The sequence below is a fragment of the Eupeodes corollae genome, chromosome 3 (assembly GCF_945859685.1).
Source record: "Eupeodes corollae chromosome 3, idEupCoro1.1, whole genome shotgun sequence".
NCBI lineage: Eukaryota > Metazoa > Arthropoda > Insecta > Diptera > Syrphidae > Eupeodes > Eupeodes corollae.
The window spans coordinates 78,053,493-78,073,117 of record NC_079149.1 but is presented as its reverse complement, the minus strand read 5'-3'; the positions used below and the strand labels follow the sequence as shown (position 1 = coordinate 78,073,117).

The following is a 19,625-nucleotide window of genomic DNA, read 5'->3' as shown; positions in this document are numbered from 1 at the left end:
CTTTCCTTTATTGCAGCTCGAATCTGTGGTTTTTTTATTTGATAGATATGTGCAAATAAATAACATTTATAGAATTTTAAGAGCGAGGAAACATTTATTTATATTTTAAATTAATTTTTAAAGTTCAATTTTCACATACAACACACGCAAAAATGTTTGATTTGACATTTCTGTTAAGTTCGAAAAAAAATAATTGTATTTATGACTTAAAGGTAATTCCTCGCCTTAATATTTGACAGGTCGTTTATAGCTATCATTAAAAATGTCTGTCAATGAATAATTTGTCCTCATTGAAAGACACCGACAAATTTTTACTGACAGAAATTTGTCATTGAAATTGTGTAAAATTGGATTACAAATCAGTGGAAGGATTGGTTTCACTTTTGAACATAAACGTATCAGCTGTTCAGGAAAATATATTTCCGTCCACAAAATAGAAAAATGCATTTTTAGAGAAAAATAAAAGAGCAACTTAATTTTTTTTTCTCAAAAAAAATCTTTGTGTGATTTCCGATATACAGGTATATAATTTTCATTTCTAATGAAAGGGAAACAACGTCAAATATCGATTCAAAAAAATTTCCGGATCGATTTCAATGATAGCCATAACTGGCGCCTAACTGTAAAAAAAAATCAGAAGGGAATTCGTGTTGCGGTAATGGAAAGTCGCCCCCAAATATTTTTTGCTTGGCAGTACTGCCGCCGAGTAAAGTTGCTGAAACTGAAATAGTAATAGTAACACTCCATTTCAAAGAATGGTGTTGATTGAGGAGTAGGATAGGAATAGGAGAGTCACGTCGCAACACTCAACATGTCATCACGCCGATCGCGCTCGCATTGATCTTTAGCGAAACATTAAATAAGTTGTTTGTTTATAAATACAAAATCTAATAACGAATACTAAATTCAAATAGAATCTGGAAGATCCTAGTGAGATGGATAAAATTTCATTTCACTGGAACAACAACACCGATCTATTTTCTATGTATTCTATGTTAGATACTTGGTGATACAGTGTGACACAAAGACGACGCGACGACGACGACGATGCGACGGTATGCCTTCAAGATAGTTTAGAACTCAGAGCTCCAAATGGAATGAAATTGGCCTCACCAAAAATTCTTTGAAAATATGATCGCTTAGTGTGTTTGCTTGTAGGTGTCTGAGATTTAGTTTAAAAATATTACGCGGAGATGCTGGGTTGATTTTGCGTTCGTTAAGATTTTTTGTTATTCTGTTGTGTCGTTTTTTTTGTTTGAAAATTTGAAAAATGATCGTGCGAATTCTTAAGCGAGGTGTGGGATTTTAAGTGTTAATGCATGTGGTATGTTTTTAAAATGGTTATAAGATTATATACATGTGCTGTGAAGTGAGATATGTGAAAAGATTTCGCGGTAACGCTAATTCATACAAGAATAGGTCAACGCAAACGCGGAACTCCTACGAGAATCACAAAAGTCCATCTGGTTGGTATTGAAGCTGACAAACAAAACATAAACTTGTATTTTGCTTTGCCTTCAACACCGCCGCCGAGTCGGTCGCTCAGTTCGTCTGTAACGTTTGAAGCCGGCTGCACTTAATTGGATTTCATTCATGTGTTTGCACGTATAGATATAATAGATATAGATAAAGATACAAAATTGCTATACCTACCTACCTATTCGATCAGACACTTGAGTATTGGGAGGTCTTGACGTAAAGTTTTCAGTTTGTCACGAAAGTTGGTTTATTCTGTTTTCTTTACTCCACACACTCCACTCCACAATCCCCAGTGATCGGACCTTTGTATCGCTAACAAATTCTATGAACCTTCGGCTTTATGCGTTCAGTATCGATTAGTGTCTCAAATATTTTAGAATACGATTAACTATTTCAATGTACTTAGGTTCGGATTTTTTGTTTTGTATTTCTCGGTGCAAATTAAGAACAAATACCTATTTTTCTTTGGAATGTGTTCAGATCGGTTGTAATTTTAAAGGCTGTGGTAGTTTACAAAATAAATCCAGTTAATGTATATGTATGTAGTGTAGGTAGGTACGCACCTACCTATACGCGAAAAAGATACCTACGAAGCGAAGAGAAAAAAGGAAAGAGAACAAAATAACATACCGCTACTGGATCTACAACCTGTTTTCGATCTGTGTTTTCATCTTGTTCAAAAGTATCTCTCAAAACCGAAAAGAAAAATATGTAAGTAAAAATAACAATATTGCTCACCATAAATATCTAAGCATACTTATAGACACAGAAACATCTACGATTTGTTTTAATTTAATTTGTTTTGTTTGACCTGAGACGTGAGTGCAATTTTTAACAATAATGATAATTATTGTTGTTGTTAATCTTTAAGAAAATAGAAACAGGTAAGGTGCCTTAAAAAATAAGATAAAGAAATTGAATGTAGGTACCTTCTAATTTTCTAAATAGGTACCTATTTACTCCTTAACACCTTGAATTCTTATTTTGCAAAAAAAAACTAAAATGTTGGTTTCATGGACGGAATTGAATGAATGATCATTTGCATATTTTTTTGCTGATCGTATTATCGCAATAATTCAAACGATACGGTCTTATTATGAAATAAAATAAACAGGTAGGTAGATTGGTATACCTATTTTAAAAATATAATGTACAGTCACCGCCAGAAAATAAAACCATACGGGGTATTGCTGATTTAAGTCAAAAACTGACTACCAAGTTAGCGCCGTGAAATTGAAATAAAGCAGGGCCGGCCCCAGTCAAACTTGCCCCCTGTGCAAGATAAGAAAACTGATACACAAGCAAAAGCCTTTCCCACATTACCCAGGAGGTAGACGTTCAGTATGTTTTTTGTTATTGAGGTATCCCAAGTATCCCAAGTAACCCTAAATCACAAACTAAAACGCAGCGATGAAATGAGGAGAGGGGAAACGTTTTAACTTGGAAACAAACTTTTATGGCCGCACATTTTGCAAATTCAGAAATGAGATTATCAAAGTCTAAAGCATTTAATAATTGCTTTTCAATTGATATTATAGATAAGCCTACCAATCTCTCTTGGTTGTCCTAAGATAATTTTTAGAAAAAAGTTTAGAAAAACTACGTTCTCCTGAAGCTACCTTGACCGGGATTTTATTAGGTATTTGGAGAGCAATTACTTAATTCGGAGCAAAATCTTCAAGGTTTGAACTGAAAATACAATTTAGCACAACTAAACGTGCACTTTTATTTTTAAACATTCGCTTATGTTACTTAAAAATGAAAAATTGATGTTATATGTATCAAGCTGTTCAAACCTTTCTATAATTGATTGAATTGCTTGATTAAGTATTACAAAAAAAATCTACTTTAAATCTTTGTTTCGGGGTAATATAGTTTCAGGACATTCATCAGCATGTCTTTTTCTCCGTTGAGATCGCAATGATGAAGCTTCAGGAAACATTTTTAGTGTATCTAGGGAAGTAGCAATACGCTCGGTTGATTAAACAAACCTACCCATTAAATTTTTCACCGGAACGCATTAAAATTAAACTGCTTTTTGTATTTACTATTTTTATTTATATTTTACAAAACATCAAACCAAATTTCGCAGGCAGTAAATAAATGTAAAATCCAAAATTTTATTTCCTAACGATTCTGTAACATTTTTTGCCTCTTGATTTTCCCATTTCTATAAGAGCTTCATGTGTTTCTTCTAAATTTGTTTTCAAAGGCCTCAATGCTTCTAACCTGCTCTCCAATCTAGTCTCAGAAAGGGTTTTTAAAGTAAGACTTGGATTTTTTGCTTATAAATATCCCATCTCGTTGTGGAACTTGAAAAAAAGTTATACAAACATTGAATTGTATCGAAAAATTTGACTGCATATAATGAGTACCTAGCAGCATCATTAACCACTAAATTTAAGGAATGCGAGCAACATGGAACTAAAAATTCTGTTGGTTCCAGGGTTCGAATTCGATTCTGAACACCTGCTCCTTTCCTTTCATATTCGAACCATTATCATAACTTTAGCTTCGACAATTACTAATTAAAATTCCATGTAAATCAAGCTTGTCTAAAACGAACTGAGTCAGTCACATTCCGGTCTTGTCTTGTAACAAAATACGTCACTTCTATTAAAAACCGATAGCTATTTATCAGTTGAAACAATCTGAATTCTGCATCAGACTAGATATACACTAAAACTAGACGTTACAACAATCATTAAATTAAAAAAAAAAACTGGCTGCTGAAGAACGATTCGACTCCACATACAATTATCCCTCTTTAATTTTTACACTATTTGCTCCTTTTCCATTCTGTTTAAAATTTCATCTCCTGTAAGCAGCCACTTAACTCTTATACAGATACAATGTGCAATAATAAAACCTGCACGTTCTAGCCCATACGATATGAATAAGAATTTTGCGTTGTCATACTCTCTATGTTAATTTTGGGACGTAGTGTGAAGTATAGAACTTTTTTTTTTTATTTTTTTCTCTTGTACGAACAGGGTAAAATATTTGGAAATAAGGTAGGTAGGATTTTTAGTTCTGCCATATCTTGAGTTAAATTTTCATTGAATGCAAGAATGAAAGTGATGTTGTGATAGATGTTTTTTTGAGATTATTTTAAGAATGCTTGTGGTTAAACAAATGGCAAATAGTAGTATGTATTTGTTTGCGCAAGAACAGATTACATTTTCTTGCTCCTAGTAATGCGCCCCCAGAATTCTGCGCCCTGTGCATTTGCACATGTTACACATATGCTTTGTTCGGGCCTGGCCAAGTGCTATGAAGTCCTATATTCAGGAGGTGGTCTTACTACAATCTTAAAAGGTGAAATAAATCTTCATGTTTTTATTTCACTTTAGAGATGTTGTGAAATAAGGGCAAGTGAAATATGACCAACTTTTAAAAATGTATTATTTTGAGAAATAAGGCGAACATATTCCGCCTGCTTGGGCCCACTACAGTTTTTGAGGTGGGTGAGGGGATGAGTGTATGAAAAGTTTATTTGCATTTATGACAAACCATACTACACAAAAGTGAAATAGGGACAACTCTTAAAGTTTGGTCTTATTTCACTTGGCTTTATTTCACGGCATCCTATTTTAACAGTTTGCACACAACCTAACGGCCTATAAACAGTGTGGTATGTATTGAGTCATGCTGTCTCCCTGCCTTGTCATATTATTTGATTTGGAGTAGGTGCTCCCAATGTTCTTAGTTATTTTTTGGTGGTGTAAGTAGACTTAATTCATATTTTTGGGTTTCAAAAGTTGTTAAAAAAAGTTATTTTAAACAGTTTTTAAAGTTGGGGGAATTACAAAGATGAGCCAATGGACAAACGAAAACGAATGCAACCAACCTTTGGTGAAGCTAGATGCTTTTTAAATTTGTGGAGGTATGTATTTCTATAAAAAAGGATTATCTTATATTTTTTTAACTTAGAGGTATAACATAAGAAGCCGGTGTAAAAAGACAAGCGACTTTTTATTGTTCGGTGTTTTCCATTACAAAAGAAAAGTCTAGTTACTTCTTGACGTTAGACAAATTAATGGGACTTTTCCGCTTAAATAATTTCGAGTTTGGGCTTCTAAATTCTTTAACGACAAAATGACCCCAGTTAAAATAGTGCTGCCAACCCTAAGTTCTATACATCTATAAAAAACAAACTCTATATTTGCCCAGGTTTTTAAATGTTAATTTTTTACAACTTATTGGAAGTTATGTAAACGACCTTCTTTGTAGAATTGACAATTTTTACAAATTTTGTATTTGTATTGGTGTATATTGTCTTAAATGACTTAATGACTTAATTTTACTTCTAAAAGGTAAATATACATAGATATGATTAAGTTTTATGTAAAATTGGCATGCGTTTTAAAGAAACCAAAAGTTATCTTCTTAGTAAAAATAATTGCAAAAAAGTTTTAGCTCGAATTATTTCAGAACAATGATATAACCTGGATCATAATAAATTTAAATAAAATGCACGACTGGGTCGCACGAACTTGCTCCTATATGCAAAGAGTCTGTTTAAAAAGTACCTTTATAAGAATTAAAAATATACCTGCAAAATAAGTTTGTCTTCAAAGATATGAATGCCATTTGATTTTTCAAAAAACTTGTGATTCATTCCAAGACACAACTCATCCTAGGACAACTCATCTCGGAAATGAAAAATACTTGTAAGCATACTTAACGAAAACAATTGTTTGTTTACTAGTTCGTTCAAAACCTTTTTCTGTGAATAGCTTTATTGTAATTTCATATTAGAAGAACCAGGATGGAAAATAAGTTATCTGAAGATAAGAAAGAGAAAGAACATGTATGTTTTAATTGTAAAGCGATCGCCTGTTGGTTGTGTAGTTAAGTAGGTGTCTAAAACGAATAAAGAATAGTTGATTGCTGTGCTCAGCTTTATGCAGATAGATAGATTAAGACATGTTTATGATGATAATGAAGGAATGTTTTTGGTAGGTAGAATAGAATAGAAAATAAATATACTCGTACTTCGTTTCTTTAACTTGTACTAAGTATTTATTCTTTTATATAGGCGAAGGCAAGTAAAATATGTGTGTAACAACCTTATTCTTAAGGAATAATATTTTAAAATCATATATACAAAGGTACCAAGATAATATTTCTTGCTATACACTTCAAAATAGATTGTTGATCAAACATATCATATTCGTTAATCCTATGCAGTGGCGCTACACGGCCATAGTTGGTATTTACAATAGTAATAATTATAAAAATACATAAATATGTACCAAATGCATTAATTTCGATAAAAGATAGGAATGTTATTAAAGTGTTTTCAAAATAATGCGTTCTTTCGGGCTCATGCATAGGATTTGATCTGGGGAGATGGAAGGTGGTTACATTTAAAACAATTAAAATAATTTAAAAAAAAATAATTTAAGATTCAAAACTTTACCTGAAAAATGTAGATGCCATTTTGTAAATCAAAAACCCTTGATTTTGCTGTTTTTTAAAATTAAGTTTTTTGTATGTAAAATTTTTCAATTTTGTTCTAAAAATATTTTGGTATGCAGTTGTTTAGTGGTTGTATATATACGCTCTACGTATGAATTTCGTAAAAAAATGTTGACATGTTTTGGAGATATAGAACTTTGAAAAAAAATTCAATTTTTTTTTTAAATCCCAACAATAAAAAATTGCCCTATTGATTATCAAATATTGTTAAGGCAATATAACAGCTTATTCAAACAACCTTTCCTGAGCCATACAAAAATATATTTTTCTTATTAAAAGAAAATAAGTTAAAAAGAAAAATTTTAGAGAAAATTAAAAAAGAAAGAAAAGGATTATAGCTTTGGATTTTATTGAAAAAAGGTACCTACTTCATAAATTTAGATAGCTTCAAAAAACAGTGATTTTTCGAATGTTGATATAGAAAAATCCTGAAGTGATACATTCGTTTTGAAGTTGGACTCGAATTAAGGCCATTGAAACCCATTGGAAAGGTGCAATTTTAATGCTAGCAAGAAACCCTTTTCAACCAGTGTTATTCAGAAACATAAAGGAATTACTTTATGGTTTTTCAAAACTTTAGACAAAAAGAAATGAAAACCCTTAATTCATCTCATAACTAATGAGAAAATCAGAACACTAAATGAGATACACTCAAATTATCAGTCGAGAATATAAAGATTTCTACTTTGCGAGATCATAAAACAGTTTATTGTTAAGGGATAGGTTGTGTCTTAACTTAGCCATTTGGTTCTCTTGTGCATTTTTAAAATGGCATATTTTCACAATCTCTAGAACTTCTTTTTAGCAAATTTTATAAACATGCTATTTTTACGAAGCTTACTAGCTTTCTGTGACCCCAAAACTTAAAGTTTTATCTGTAAATGTTAATTGTGATTAAATGATCTCAGTGATCAAATTAAGAATAATTTTAAGCGAGTATTTGATCTTGTTTTTGTTAATAAGAAATTATCTATTTCGGCTCATAAACTTTTGTACCTAATTGTATCAAACCCCGCACATACTGGTATCATATCGGTTTGTGTTATAATTTTTTAATTTATGAGTATTTTCTACCAGTCAACCATTAATAAATTAACATAATATAATTTTGATATTATAGCGAGGTAAACATGCGCCGCATATTCCATGGTGTTTAAAGTTAAATCCTTAAATGTGTTGCAATTCCACAAATACTTTATTGAAATTTCAAGAAAGCAAATTAATACAAATTATTTTTATATTGACTCATTGTAATTTGTGTTAACTTGTTTGTAATTTGGTTTAAAAAAATGTTGATGCCTTAAGGAAATTATTTGAGTATTCAAGCTTAACAGTTCTACTTTCTTATGGAAAATAAGTACCTACAAGCATCAAAGCATTAATCGACTGTAAAATACTTTAAGTTCTTATTATAAATTAAAAAAAATAAATTTAGAGGGCTTAAAAATAGCAATTTCGTATTAAGTAAAACGTTCACATATCTTGCCTACTTGGATTTATTCACCTTGTATAGATAAAAGTTCATTGAAAATATTCAAATTTGTTGTGTCATATATGTATATTCGATTTGACTATTTAATATTACTTACTCATATAGTAAGATAATAAATAAAACTATGTATGTGTAATTCTCATAGTTTCTTTATTTCTAGTTCCTACATTTTATAAATAAACCTCAACTCCAAGTATATGATGTAAGCGAATAGCAAAGTGAACACGCCATCACTATTATAAATACTAAATTTAATTATGTGTTTTATGTTGAAGGAGAATAATTTTTGATTTATTGGAATAAAAAGTAATTGAAGATTAATACGCAAAAGTGTGCATTGATTTTCTAACAAACAAATAAAAGATAAAGCTAAAAGATCTAATCACATCAGGGATCATATGCAACAATAAATAAAATTAGTTCCAAAAATGTTTTGATACCTTTTAAATTCTTCTGAATAGCTTAAAATGTTCTTTCATAAACGTGGGTATGTACCGAAGTGTAAAATAATTATAAACACACAAACAAAATGATAAAACGAGCTTCTTATATGTTGCCAAGATTTTAACAAAATGAGGGAGTGGCACAACGCTATTATTTCCATAAAATTGCATAATGCTGCAAGAATCTGCCTCCTTTCAGTCAAGGACAATATTCTGATAAAGATAACGCAACTTTCTTTTGAAATCATTTGAAATAGACCAAGATTAGGTACGCATGGATGAAAACAATTAAATGCAGTATAATTAAAATATATTTCACATTTTACTTGGGATATAAGTGCCATTACATTTATTAAACATTCTTTAATTTCGTATAACACACCATAAGGATTTGCCCTTCCATTTTTTTTTCATTTCATTTTCTAATGTTTATTGGCCTTTGGACATTACAACTCTGTCTTCAAAACATGCAAAACACCAGTTGAGTTTCATGGATAGGCTTGTGTACCTATCTTTCGTAATGCGTGTCGTCTGTCGTGTAATTTAAGTCCAACTTTCAATTACGTGTCGCATGATGGAATTACGGATGAGACTGTAGTTTTTCTTAAGACATTTTTTTGTTGCAAAAACGTACTACTTATGTTTTTACACAAGGTGGCCTTCAAATCCGTTTAAAGGTATATTACATCCGCGTAATTGAGAAAAGCTTGTGATTGTGCTAATCCAAAACAGCATTAATCAAAATAAATTATAAAGATGAATTAAATACGATGGTATAAAAGTGCAAAGTTTGATGGAATTAATGTCAGAAATAACCTTTGTCCCATGCGTATTATTAGGAAAATGAGAATTAATTAATTTCTCGTTTAAGGCGTTCTTTCTTGGTGCTCCGCTTGTATTAGTTTAAGTGTGAAAATAAATGAATATAATCAAAGATACGTTTTTATAAAAGATGAAGAAAAACTAAAAACAAATATTTGTCAACTCGAATATTTTATGAAGAAAAAACGTTTTTGACATTAGTGTAATTTTAAGAAAATAATCGAATCGGGAACTTTTTACAGAAAATAAAAACGTATACACAATACTAATTTTTTTGATTTTTGACTAGAATGTCTAGAGCACAAGTACTAACTTACATACTTACTTACTTAAGATGGCGCTGGTGTCCGAGGAGGACCAGGGACTCAGCCAACATGCGTCTCCAGCCAGCTCGGTCCCTAGCTAGCTGTCTCCAGTTTTGCACGCCAAGTTGAGGTTGAGGTCTTCACCCACCTGCGTCCTCCACCTTAGTCGCGGTCTTCCTCTATTGCGCCGTTCCTCGGTAGACAAAGTCCTTAACTACCTCAAAGTTATAGCTGTCCATGGTGACGTTTTGTCGAAGCCGTCTTTGTTCAATGTCTTTTTTTGATGACAGCATATACTTGGTCTTGCCCTCATTGACTACTAAACCCACGCTTTGATCTTCAATTATGTAAATATCATCTGCGTATACGAGTAATTGGATGGACCTTTGGAAGATTGTGCCTCTAATGTTGACGATTGAGTTTTGCACAATTCTTTCCAGAACGATGTTGAGGATGTCGCTTGACAGTGTAATGCCTTGTCTAAAACTTTTTTTTGACATCAAATGCATCGGTGAGATCTTTTCGACCTTTATAGAACATATACGAACATTCTCCATCGTCATTTTGCACAAACGGATAAGTTTGACAGGGAAACCAAAACTAGACATTGCTCTGTAGAGCTCTTCCCTATAGATGATAAGGACCAATCAGATTGTTGACGAACGGCTTCAGACGTTCACATAATATGGCAGAGAGGATCTTATATACAATGTTAAGGAGACTGATGCCTCTGTAGTTGGTGCAATTCCTTTCTTATGTATCGGGCACACTATGCTGAGATTTCATTCATCCGGCATTCTTTCTTCCGACCTTATTTTGCAGATGAGTTGGTTCATGCTCCCTACCAAGTCATCGCCTTCTGCTTTGAATAGTTGGCGTTAGCCCAAGCAGCTTTCTTTGACTTAGTTTAGATATAGCTATCTTCATTTCGTCAAGGTCGACTAGGCGGAATTGTTGATCTGCGTTGCCTAAGTTGAGTGGTTCTATCTCCTTTACAGCGAAATTCGGTTCGTCATCGCCGTTATATAATTTGGAGAAGCGGTCTTCCCAAATTCTCAACATAGATTGCTGTTCTACTACGATGTTCCCCTGATCGTCTTTCGACTTTAATATCCTGAAAACGAATGAAGGTATCGACTTTGAATTATGAAAAACATTGTTTTAAGGATTTATTGACATTTTTAGAATAATCAAATAGATAGTTTTTTTTTACAAATATGAAAACTAAAAAAAATGACTACAATCCAATTGGTAAATATTGCTTTTCTTACTTATTTCATCTTATACAAAATATTGTTTTTTATTTTCGGTTAAATTTAAAACAAACAAGAAAAAAAATAGTACCAAAAACTTTGTTACCAGTGTGGGTGGTATCCCAGCCTCTATTTTAGTTTAACTTATCATTTATAAATAGGTATGACACTTTAACTTATACATACATGTGTATAAATATTATACATATTGTTCTGTTTTTTTAACAGTCCTAGCCGATATCAGTTAATGTTTATTATGAACATTGATTTATCAAGTAGAAGTCTATAAACTCTTTCTCAGAGCAAACATTATCAACATTCGTATTTATAAAACCGACACAGAGACTGCTTAAAGTCTCTATACCTTTGAATGCGAAAATTGTGTCCATAAAGGTTATAATAATGTTCAATAGAGGCATATTAATCGAGTTACGTACAGTGACCCTACCCATAAAAGCGATTAGTCTCCTAAAGCAGTCAATTCAAGTTTATTTGTTGTTCAGCTTTTAAAGCAAAACGCCAACAGTCGGAAATAAGCAATTTTGTGATGCATTGTAAATTTATTCTAAAATATAATACATGAGAATTAGATTTCAATCCTGAAAGCGACTCATTTGATTACTTCCTCACCGTAATAGAAATATAATAGATTTGTTGAGGCAAAGCATTTAAAATAAAAGAAGCACAAGAAGAACATTTTGAATACAAGAACTACGCAAAATGGAAATCGATAAGGCCCACACAATTGATTAAATACAAACAATAATAGCCAAAAAGCTTTTAAGCAATAGCCGAGTCAGAATTCAGATCGCTTGTAGATACTCCAGCGAAATTTAACGAACAAGCCTAGCAAAACAATACAATTTAAATACTACACACGTTTTACTAAAAACATAGAACAAGGCTTTATTGCACAATAGTCTACAGTTAATAGTTAATTAAATTTCAATAAAATTTGCATTGTGCTATATGCAATACTCTAGATACACTAGAGCGATGAGTACAACGGAGTATGTAAATATATTTTGCCTAGATAAATTTAAGCTAAATAGAATGATAAGATGGATAAAAATAGATGTAAATATTAGGTGTAAAAATGTAAAAGAAATTAATAATCAAAAACAGGATGCTATTATGACTGATAAATCTTAGTCAATGTACAGGGCTTTTCACATTTATTATCAAAACATTGCACTTGCAAAATTACTATAAAAATGAATGAGATTTTTTATTGAAGTTTTTTGTTTTTGATAGTTTTGTTTTTTTTTTTGATTTTTAGTACTTTGTTATATCAACACATTTTAAAATAACATCAAAGGTTCTTTTTTTTTAATGAATCCCATATGTAATTTCTTTTAATAAATGCAAGGAATTCGTCTTCCTGGTTTCTTAAGCCGAAACAATTAGTTCCTCACATATCTGTGCTTACTCTTGTTAAATTTTACGCGTAAGGCATCTCGAAATATTTTCAATTATATTAATGTTAAGAAATCAATTTTATATTTTTATCGACAGAAATGTTTAAACCTCACGAGCGCCTTGCAGCAAGCTTTCAATAGAAACCGGGTGTATATAGTACTCATTAACTCTAGCAGGCCTCTTCCACTTATTAGAAAACCTATTGGAACAGTATGGGGCATTAACAGGTGAAATTCACCCATCTGACTACGCATTTTGATAGACGAGACTCAGATGAAGCTGCGGCAATGATTTTTTTACGTTGTATATAAAGAGGATGGTCAAATGTTACCACCAAACATTTTTGGTCAAATTGTGCGATACAAACTGCCAGCATAGTGCAATGCAGTGTAAAGTGTAACATATTCAGACGGTGGAGAGTTTATAAACGTAATAGGAATGATTTTAGTTTTTGCACTAAACAAGCTTGTTGTTATTGAGTGCATGTACCCTTTCCAACCTGGAAGATCGTAAATGCCAATAAACTTTGATGCCAACCAAAGAGTGTTATACGGTTTTGGCTGTAACATTTCTTCGGAGTACGCATTCACATTCTCAAAAAACTAAATTGTTTAATCTGCCATCTGTTTTCTGAAATGTTTCCAAAGGAAGTACTCCAAGTTATCTAGTTGATTTAGCACAAGGTAGTTTTTTCAGCTTTTGCCTTCGTGTATAGGTTTCTTTTCCTATAAAAGTAGATAAAAGTAGCGATGCATCTTATTTCGCCGAAAGAATGTAATGTATTTAGTCCATCTAACGTTCTGACATTAAATTCCGCATTATTAAACTCAAATTAGTTAAATGAACCGCTGGAATCTGGTCACGAGTGGCAATATGCATATCTCCAACAACTGAGTTTTATAGTTTGAGAACAAAACCCTAAGCTTGATATAAGGTTTACCAAATTCTTAGAACCAAGCTTTTTGTATATAAATAATTCAAGGCTGCTTAGTATTGGAGACCTTATTTGGGACCTACAACTGATATAATGCTATACTCCATTGCGATGCACTTCCTGTTTCTATTTTCAATGTTCGTTTTCTTTAGTATAAGAGTTCCCAGAAACGTTTTTAGGATTTTAGGTACACAATTAATTGTGTAAAAGATTATTTTTTGAACCAAAATAAACGTATTTTTCTCTTAGCTGCCGCTAGAATTATTTTATAAACTATAACAGATACGAAAAAAATCATTCAAGCTTTTCTTTTTATAAAATTTAATGAGCTTTAATTTTGTAGAACAATATTTTTTGATACGAGAAAAAGTTTTAGAGATAAACATGCAAAACTAAAACAAACCACCATGTTTCTCTTAACTGCCGCAGGAGCTTATTTCGGATTCTTGGTTTCAAAACTGTTGGATTTTTTTGAAGTGAAGGCAATTTTTTGCACATATTACGAACTGTTTTGCGGTTAATTCAGAGTTTTCTTTAATTTTGTTCGTGGATAGGATTGAATTCGACACGATTATAAAATTTGGGCGATTTCACTGTACACAATTCTTCTTGGCTTCTATATTCTGGCCAGTTAACACCCGAAGAAAGGTATGTTGAGGTCTTTGCTGAGTTAAATCATTTAACTCAGCTAGTCGATGAGCCAACTCGAATCCCTGACGTTGAAGGTCAATCCGCCAACACCCTAGACTTGTTTCTTAATTCTCATCCTAATAAATACACAATCAGTGTATTACCGCCTCTAACCACATCAAACCATTGTATCGTATCTGCAAATTTCTCAGATGTAAGAAACCCAGTTAAAGAAAATACTCCTATGAGCACCGTTTGGCAACATGAGAAAGCCAACTGGGAAGATCTCAATGAATTCTTCAGGAACTTTAACTGGTTACCATGCTTTTTAGATAGCGACGTAGATTCAAGCGCAGATATGGTTATTCTCTGTGGAATGAGAAATTATCCAGAATAGAAAGACTTGTAACGGCCATATTCTACGAACCAAATTTCGCATGACTAGAAATTAAGGCAAAAAATACTATACACTGTCCTAAAGGTAGTAACAATGTCTGATCATTTGTAAAAAACGTACGAAACACCACGTCATCCTCGGTTCCAACGCTCGTCTACAATGACATTCTATAGTAAGCTCGATTGATAAAGCCAATTTTCTTGCAGCATAGTTTGCTGTTAATTTGACGCTACCAGAGAGTGTCTTGAGTCCTCCTGCGTTTTTATGGGTATCGCACTCGTACAGTTGCAAGAGTACTGAAAGACCTTGACATACACAAACCTGCTGGCCCGGATAGTATTCCCTCAATTATTCTGAAGAGGTGTTCTTCAACGCTGGCAAAACCACTGCGTAAGTTTTTCCATCTTTCTTAGTGTACATGTCTCTTTCCGAGAGGATGGAACACAGCATTTGTACAGCATGTCCCTAAAAAAAGCGAATCATCCCACCCCTTCAAACTATCGTCCAATAGCACTCGCGCCCCTTCTTACCAAGCTGATTAATTATCAGCTTAAGAAATATCTTGAAGAACGGAAGCTTCTTAATGACCGGCAGTATGGCTTTCGTAGCAATAGGTCCACTGCTGTTCTCATTGTTTTATCTCACCGAACAGTGGAACAGATCTGTATATCGTTTTGGAGAAAGTAAGATTATTGCACTTGATATTTCAAAAGCATTTGATAGAGCTTGACACCAAGCTCTCTTATCGTAAATGCGTACATTTGGTATTATGAATCCATTCTTCGTTGGGTTCGAAATTACCTTTTGGATCGTTCAATTCAAGAAGTATTGGACGAGTTCAAATCTGATATTCACAAAATAAACGCTTTTCATATTCGGTTTTACATTCTCATCCTTGTCTTTTGGATGTGGAACTTCAACGGCAGCGTATGATAAGCTCATTGAATTCTGATCTTGACAGCATTGTACAATGGGGAATCAAAAACCGTGTAGAATTTAATGCTTCAAAAACTCAATGCTGTCTTCTGTCGTTAAAGCGTAACACACCCCCGATGCCACTATATATGAGTGGCACTTGCATCCAAGAAACTAATCAACTGTCAATACTTGGTATGCGTATCACAGATCACCTTTTATGGAATTATCACATATTCGAGTCAAAAATGCTGCTAAGTGCTTATTTTTCACCCCTTCTGATCTGGCTGTAATTTACAAAGCTTTTATTCGTCAGGCCCTCTAGGTTGGGGGTTGTGCCGTCGGGGTGACTTCCTGGCCATGTAAAAGCTTCATAGTTGAGAAGCACCAACAAGCCGCGGATACGAACGGATTTACTGTTGACAACCAACGCAAACGAATTAAGGACAACGAACTTCGGATATGCACGTGGAATGTTAGGTCCCTTAACAGACTACGTGTGGCCGAAGAATTAGCGGAGGACCTAGGCTGCTATAAAGCAGACATCACCGCCATCCAGGAAATTCGATGGGATGGGCCGGGCAAAAAGAGGATGAAAAACTGCGATATTTACGATGGTGACTGCTACCACGAAAACCAATATGTACGAACTTTCTGAGGAGCTAACATGGACTCGGACCACTAGCTCGTTGTAGCCAAGGTAGCACTTCGGATTTCCAGACCCAAGGCAAAACAGGGAGGTGCTGGGAGAAGGTACAACGTCGAACGGCTACAATCGCCAGAAATCACCAAATCCTTTTCCGACGAGTTACAAGTAACCTCTTCGAAGTTTTCTGCCGCCAACACAATGTACCGAAAACCAGTGGCAACAGTGGCAGGCAAATGCAGTCAAATAACAGGCACGCAAAGCGGTGCTGCAAAAAAGGACGAGAGCTGCTCATGAGCAGAAGAGGCGAGAGGTAACGCCGACTTCTCAGAAAAAAAAAGGGGGCATGAGAAGCGTTCGGTCGAAGATGTTGAGAGGTTTAAAAGCAGGAATGAAGTTCGAAAGTTTTATGACCTGGTGAAAAGAAATTCGCAGGTACATAAACCTAGAACCGAAGGCTGCAAAGACGAAAGTGGAAACATCATAGTGGAACCGCAGTCATTGCTGAGAATATGGAAGGACCACTTCTGCAGACTGTATAACGGCGACGACGAACTGAATTTCGCTGTCAGGCAGGATGATCCATTCAATATAGACGACGAAAGCCAACAATCCCGTCCTCCCGACTTAGACGAAGTAAAGATTGCCATATCTAAGCTGAAGTCTAATAAAGCCGCTGGAGCGGATGGCTTGAATGCAGAGTTTTTAAAGTAGCTGGAGATAAGTTGGTTAGGAGCATGCACCAACTTATCTGTAAGATATGGTCGGAAGAAAGCATACGCGATGAATGGAACTTCAGTATTGTTTGCCCGATCCTGAAAAACGAGACACTCTAAACTGCACCAACTTTAGAGGAATCAGACTACTTAACATCGCCTATAAAATCTTCTCTGACGTAATATGTGAACTTCTAAAGCCCATCGTCTACAACCTGATAGGTCCTTATCAGTATGGTTTTAGACCAGGAAAGTCCACAGTTGATCAAGTATTCAAATTACGGCAGATCCTGTAAAAACCCCAAGAACATCAAATCGACACCCACCATCTTTTTATCGATTTCAAGGCCACACATGACAGTATCTACAGGGATGAGCTGTATAGATCCATGTCTAGTTTTGGCATCCCTGCCAAACTCGTCCGTTTGTGCAGGATGACCATGGAGAATTCACGCTGCTTCATAAAAGTTGGAAACAACTTAACAGAACCTTTCGATGTCAAAAAAGGTCTTAGACAAGGTGATGCGCTGTAATGTGATTTTTTTAACATCGTGCTTAAAAGAAGAGCGAAAGAGAGAAAGAGCGCACATGTTAACACTAGAGGCACTATCTTTCAAAAGTCTGTCCAGTTACTATCATATGCTGATGACATTGACATAATCGGAAGAACTCAGCGTGATGTCAATGGGGCTTTTGTGAGGCAGAGGTGGCAAAAATGGGTTAAACGGTTAATGAGGGCAAAACAAAGTACATGCTGTCGTCATGAAAAGACATACAACATCAACGTCTTGGTCAAAATGTCACCATCGATAGACGTAACTTTGAGGTAGTCAAGGACTTCCTCTACCTACTCTTCGCTGTAAACGCAGAAAACAACACTAGCGCTGAGATCAAACGAAGAATAACTCTTGCTTACCGCTGTTTCTTTGGACTTAGAAAGCAATTGAGTGGTAAAGTCCTCTCTCGAGGGACCAAAGAGTTGCTATATAAGACCCTCATCATCCCCGCCCTGCTATACAGTGGAGAAGCATGGACTATGACAAAAGCAAAAGCACCTTTTGTCGATTCGAGAGAAAAGTTCTTCGTGTGCACAAGTGGAAAGTGAACTCAACCAACTTGGAGCGCGAAATTGGAGACATCTAGCTAGGGAGCGTGCTAGATGGAGAAGTTTGTTGGGTGAGGCCCCCTCGTTCACACAGGACTGTAGCGCCATCTTAGGTAAGTAAGTAAGTTTATTCGTCATAAACTTGAATATAATTCATATATTTGGGCAGGTGCCCCTAAAAAAAGTTTAAGTATTTTGGACATGATCCAAAAAAGTGCTTTGAAAATGATAGGCGCTAGAACTATAACCGAAACAATTACGTCACTTGAATACTGCCGCAATGTTTCATGCCTTTCGTTGTTCTACCGATATTTGTATAAAGAGTGTTCTGTCAAAATAGCCAGTTGCATTCCACTCCTCAAACAATTCAGCCGTAATACTCGTACTTCTAGGAATGCACATCAATCTAACCTTGAGCTCAATTTCAGAAGTACTGTCAAGTATAGAGATCCTTTTTTTAACCGCACATCGAGAATGTGGAATGCTTAAGCCAGCTCTGTTTTTCCCTATCAATTTGATATTCAAAATTTTTAGACCAATGTGCATCGGTATCTAATCTTTAATCCTTCTCTATTTTCCTAAAGCTCGCACTGTGTTTAAACTTTAAACATGTTAAGGGTACTAATAACATAATTATACAAAAAATATATATTCAATTTTTGTTTTCAAAATTCTATATCTCAAAAACTGGGTAATATTCGTTGACGTTAATTAAATATAAAATATATGTTAATAACCTCTTAAAATTGCACACTAAAAATATTGTTTAAATTATATATTTATCTCGTCATAGTCACTTCGAGCTGTTCTTTAGGCAATGATACTCATGGACTAACTTTTCGAATGGAACGCTTCAATTTTTCCTTTTTATTCATTAGACAAAACTTTTTTACAAGAAAAATAAAAAGATCTTAGCTTACCAACTTATGATTTTTTTAAAGTTTATGTTGTTGAATTTTGTATTTATTAATTGTTACCCTTTGTTTCGGTTTAAGAGCGTGCAGGCGTATTCTCTTCTCTTAAAAAAAATAAAAATCACATTTATAAATCAATTGTCTGCATTGTTGACCCATACAGTTTTTGTTTTTATATGAATACAGGTGATAAGGCTTATCAAATGGTATTTCAGTGCAAGTATGTTGCGACTGTGTTGGTTATTATGCTGTTGTATTTTGTGTTATAGAGACAAAAGTTGCGTTGACTTGTAATTTGTTAACTTCATTTTTAGTCATTATCACCAGTCATAACAGATAAACAAAACCCATGAAAATCGTTTGTAAGTGTTTGAGGCGGTTTTGGTTAATTTTTGGATGTTATTGGTTGAGTTAGTTTGCAAAACATTTTTTTTTTGAAATAGTTTCATCAAAAAAAAGTTTTAATTGTGGTTAATATTATCTGAATGAATAATAATATCTTATTTTTCAAAGATTTGTATACTGTGTTTATAGTATATGTGCATACATATGCATTGTTATAACAACAAACTAATGGGGTACAAAATTATTACGTCAGTAAATTTGTACACACGATTATAAATATGTGTGTCAAATGATTAGATTGTTTATAATTAAAGTGTTTTAAATAA

At 33.8% G+C, this 19,625-nt stretch overlaps 1 protein-coding gene across 1 annotated transcript in view; it reads left to right on the top strand.

The window, feature by feature from the left end:
* The first annotated feature begins 810 nt into the window (after positions 1–810).
* The window catches only part of LOC129948833 (KN motif and ankyrin repeat domain-containing protein 1), a 55,928-nt gene continuing 37,113 nt past the window's right edge, over positions 811–19,625 (top strand). The window contains exon 1 of the mRNA XM_056059915.1: positions 811–2,190. Coding sequence (XP_055915890.1) covers positions 2,189–2,190 — 2 coding nt within the window. The 5' untranslated portion in view covers positions 811–2,188. The remainder of the gene's footprint in view (positions 2,191–19,625) is intronic.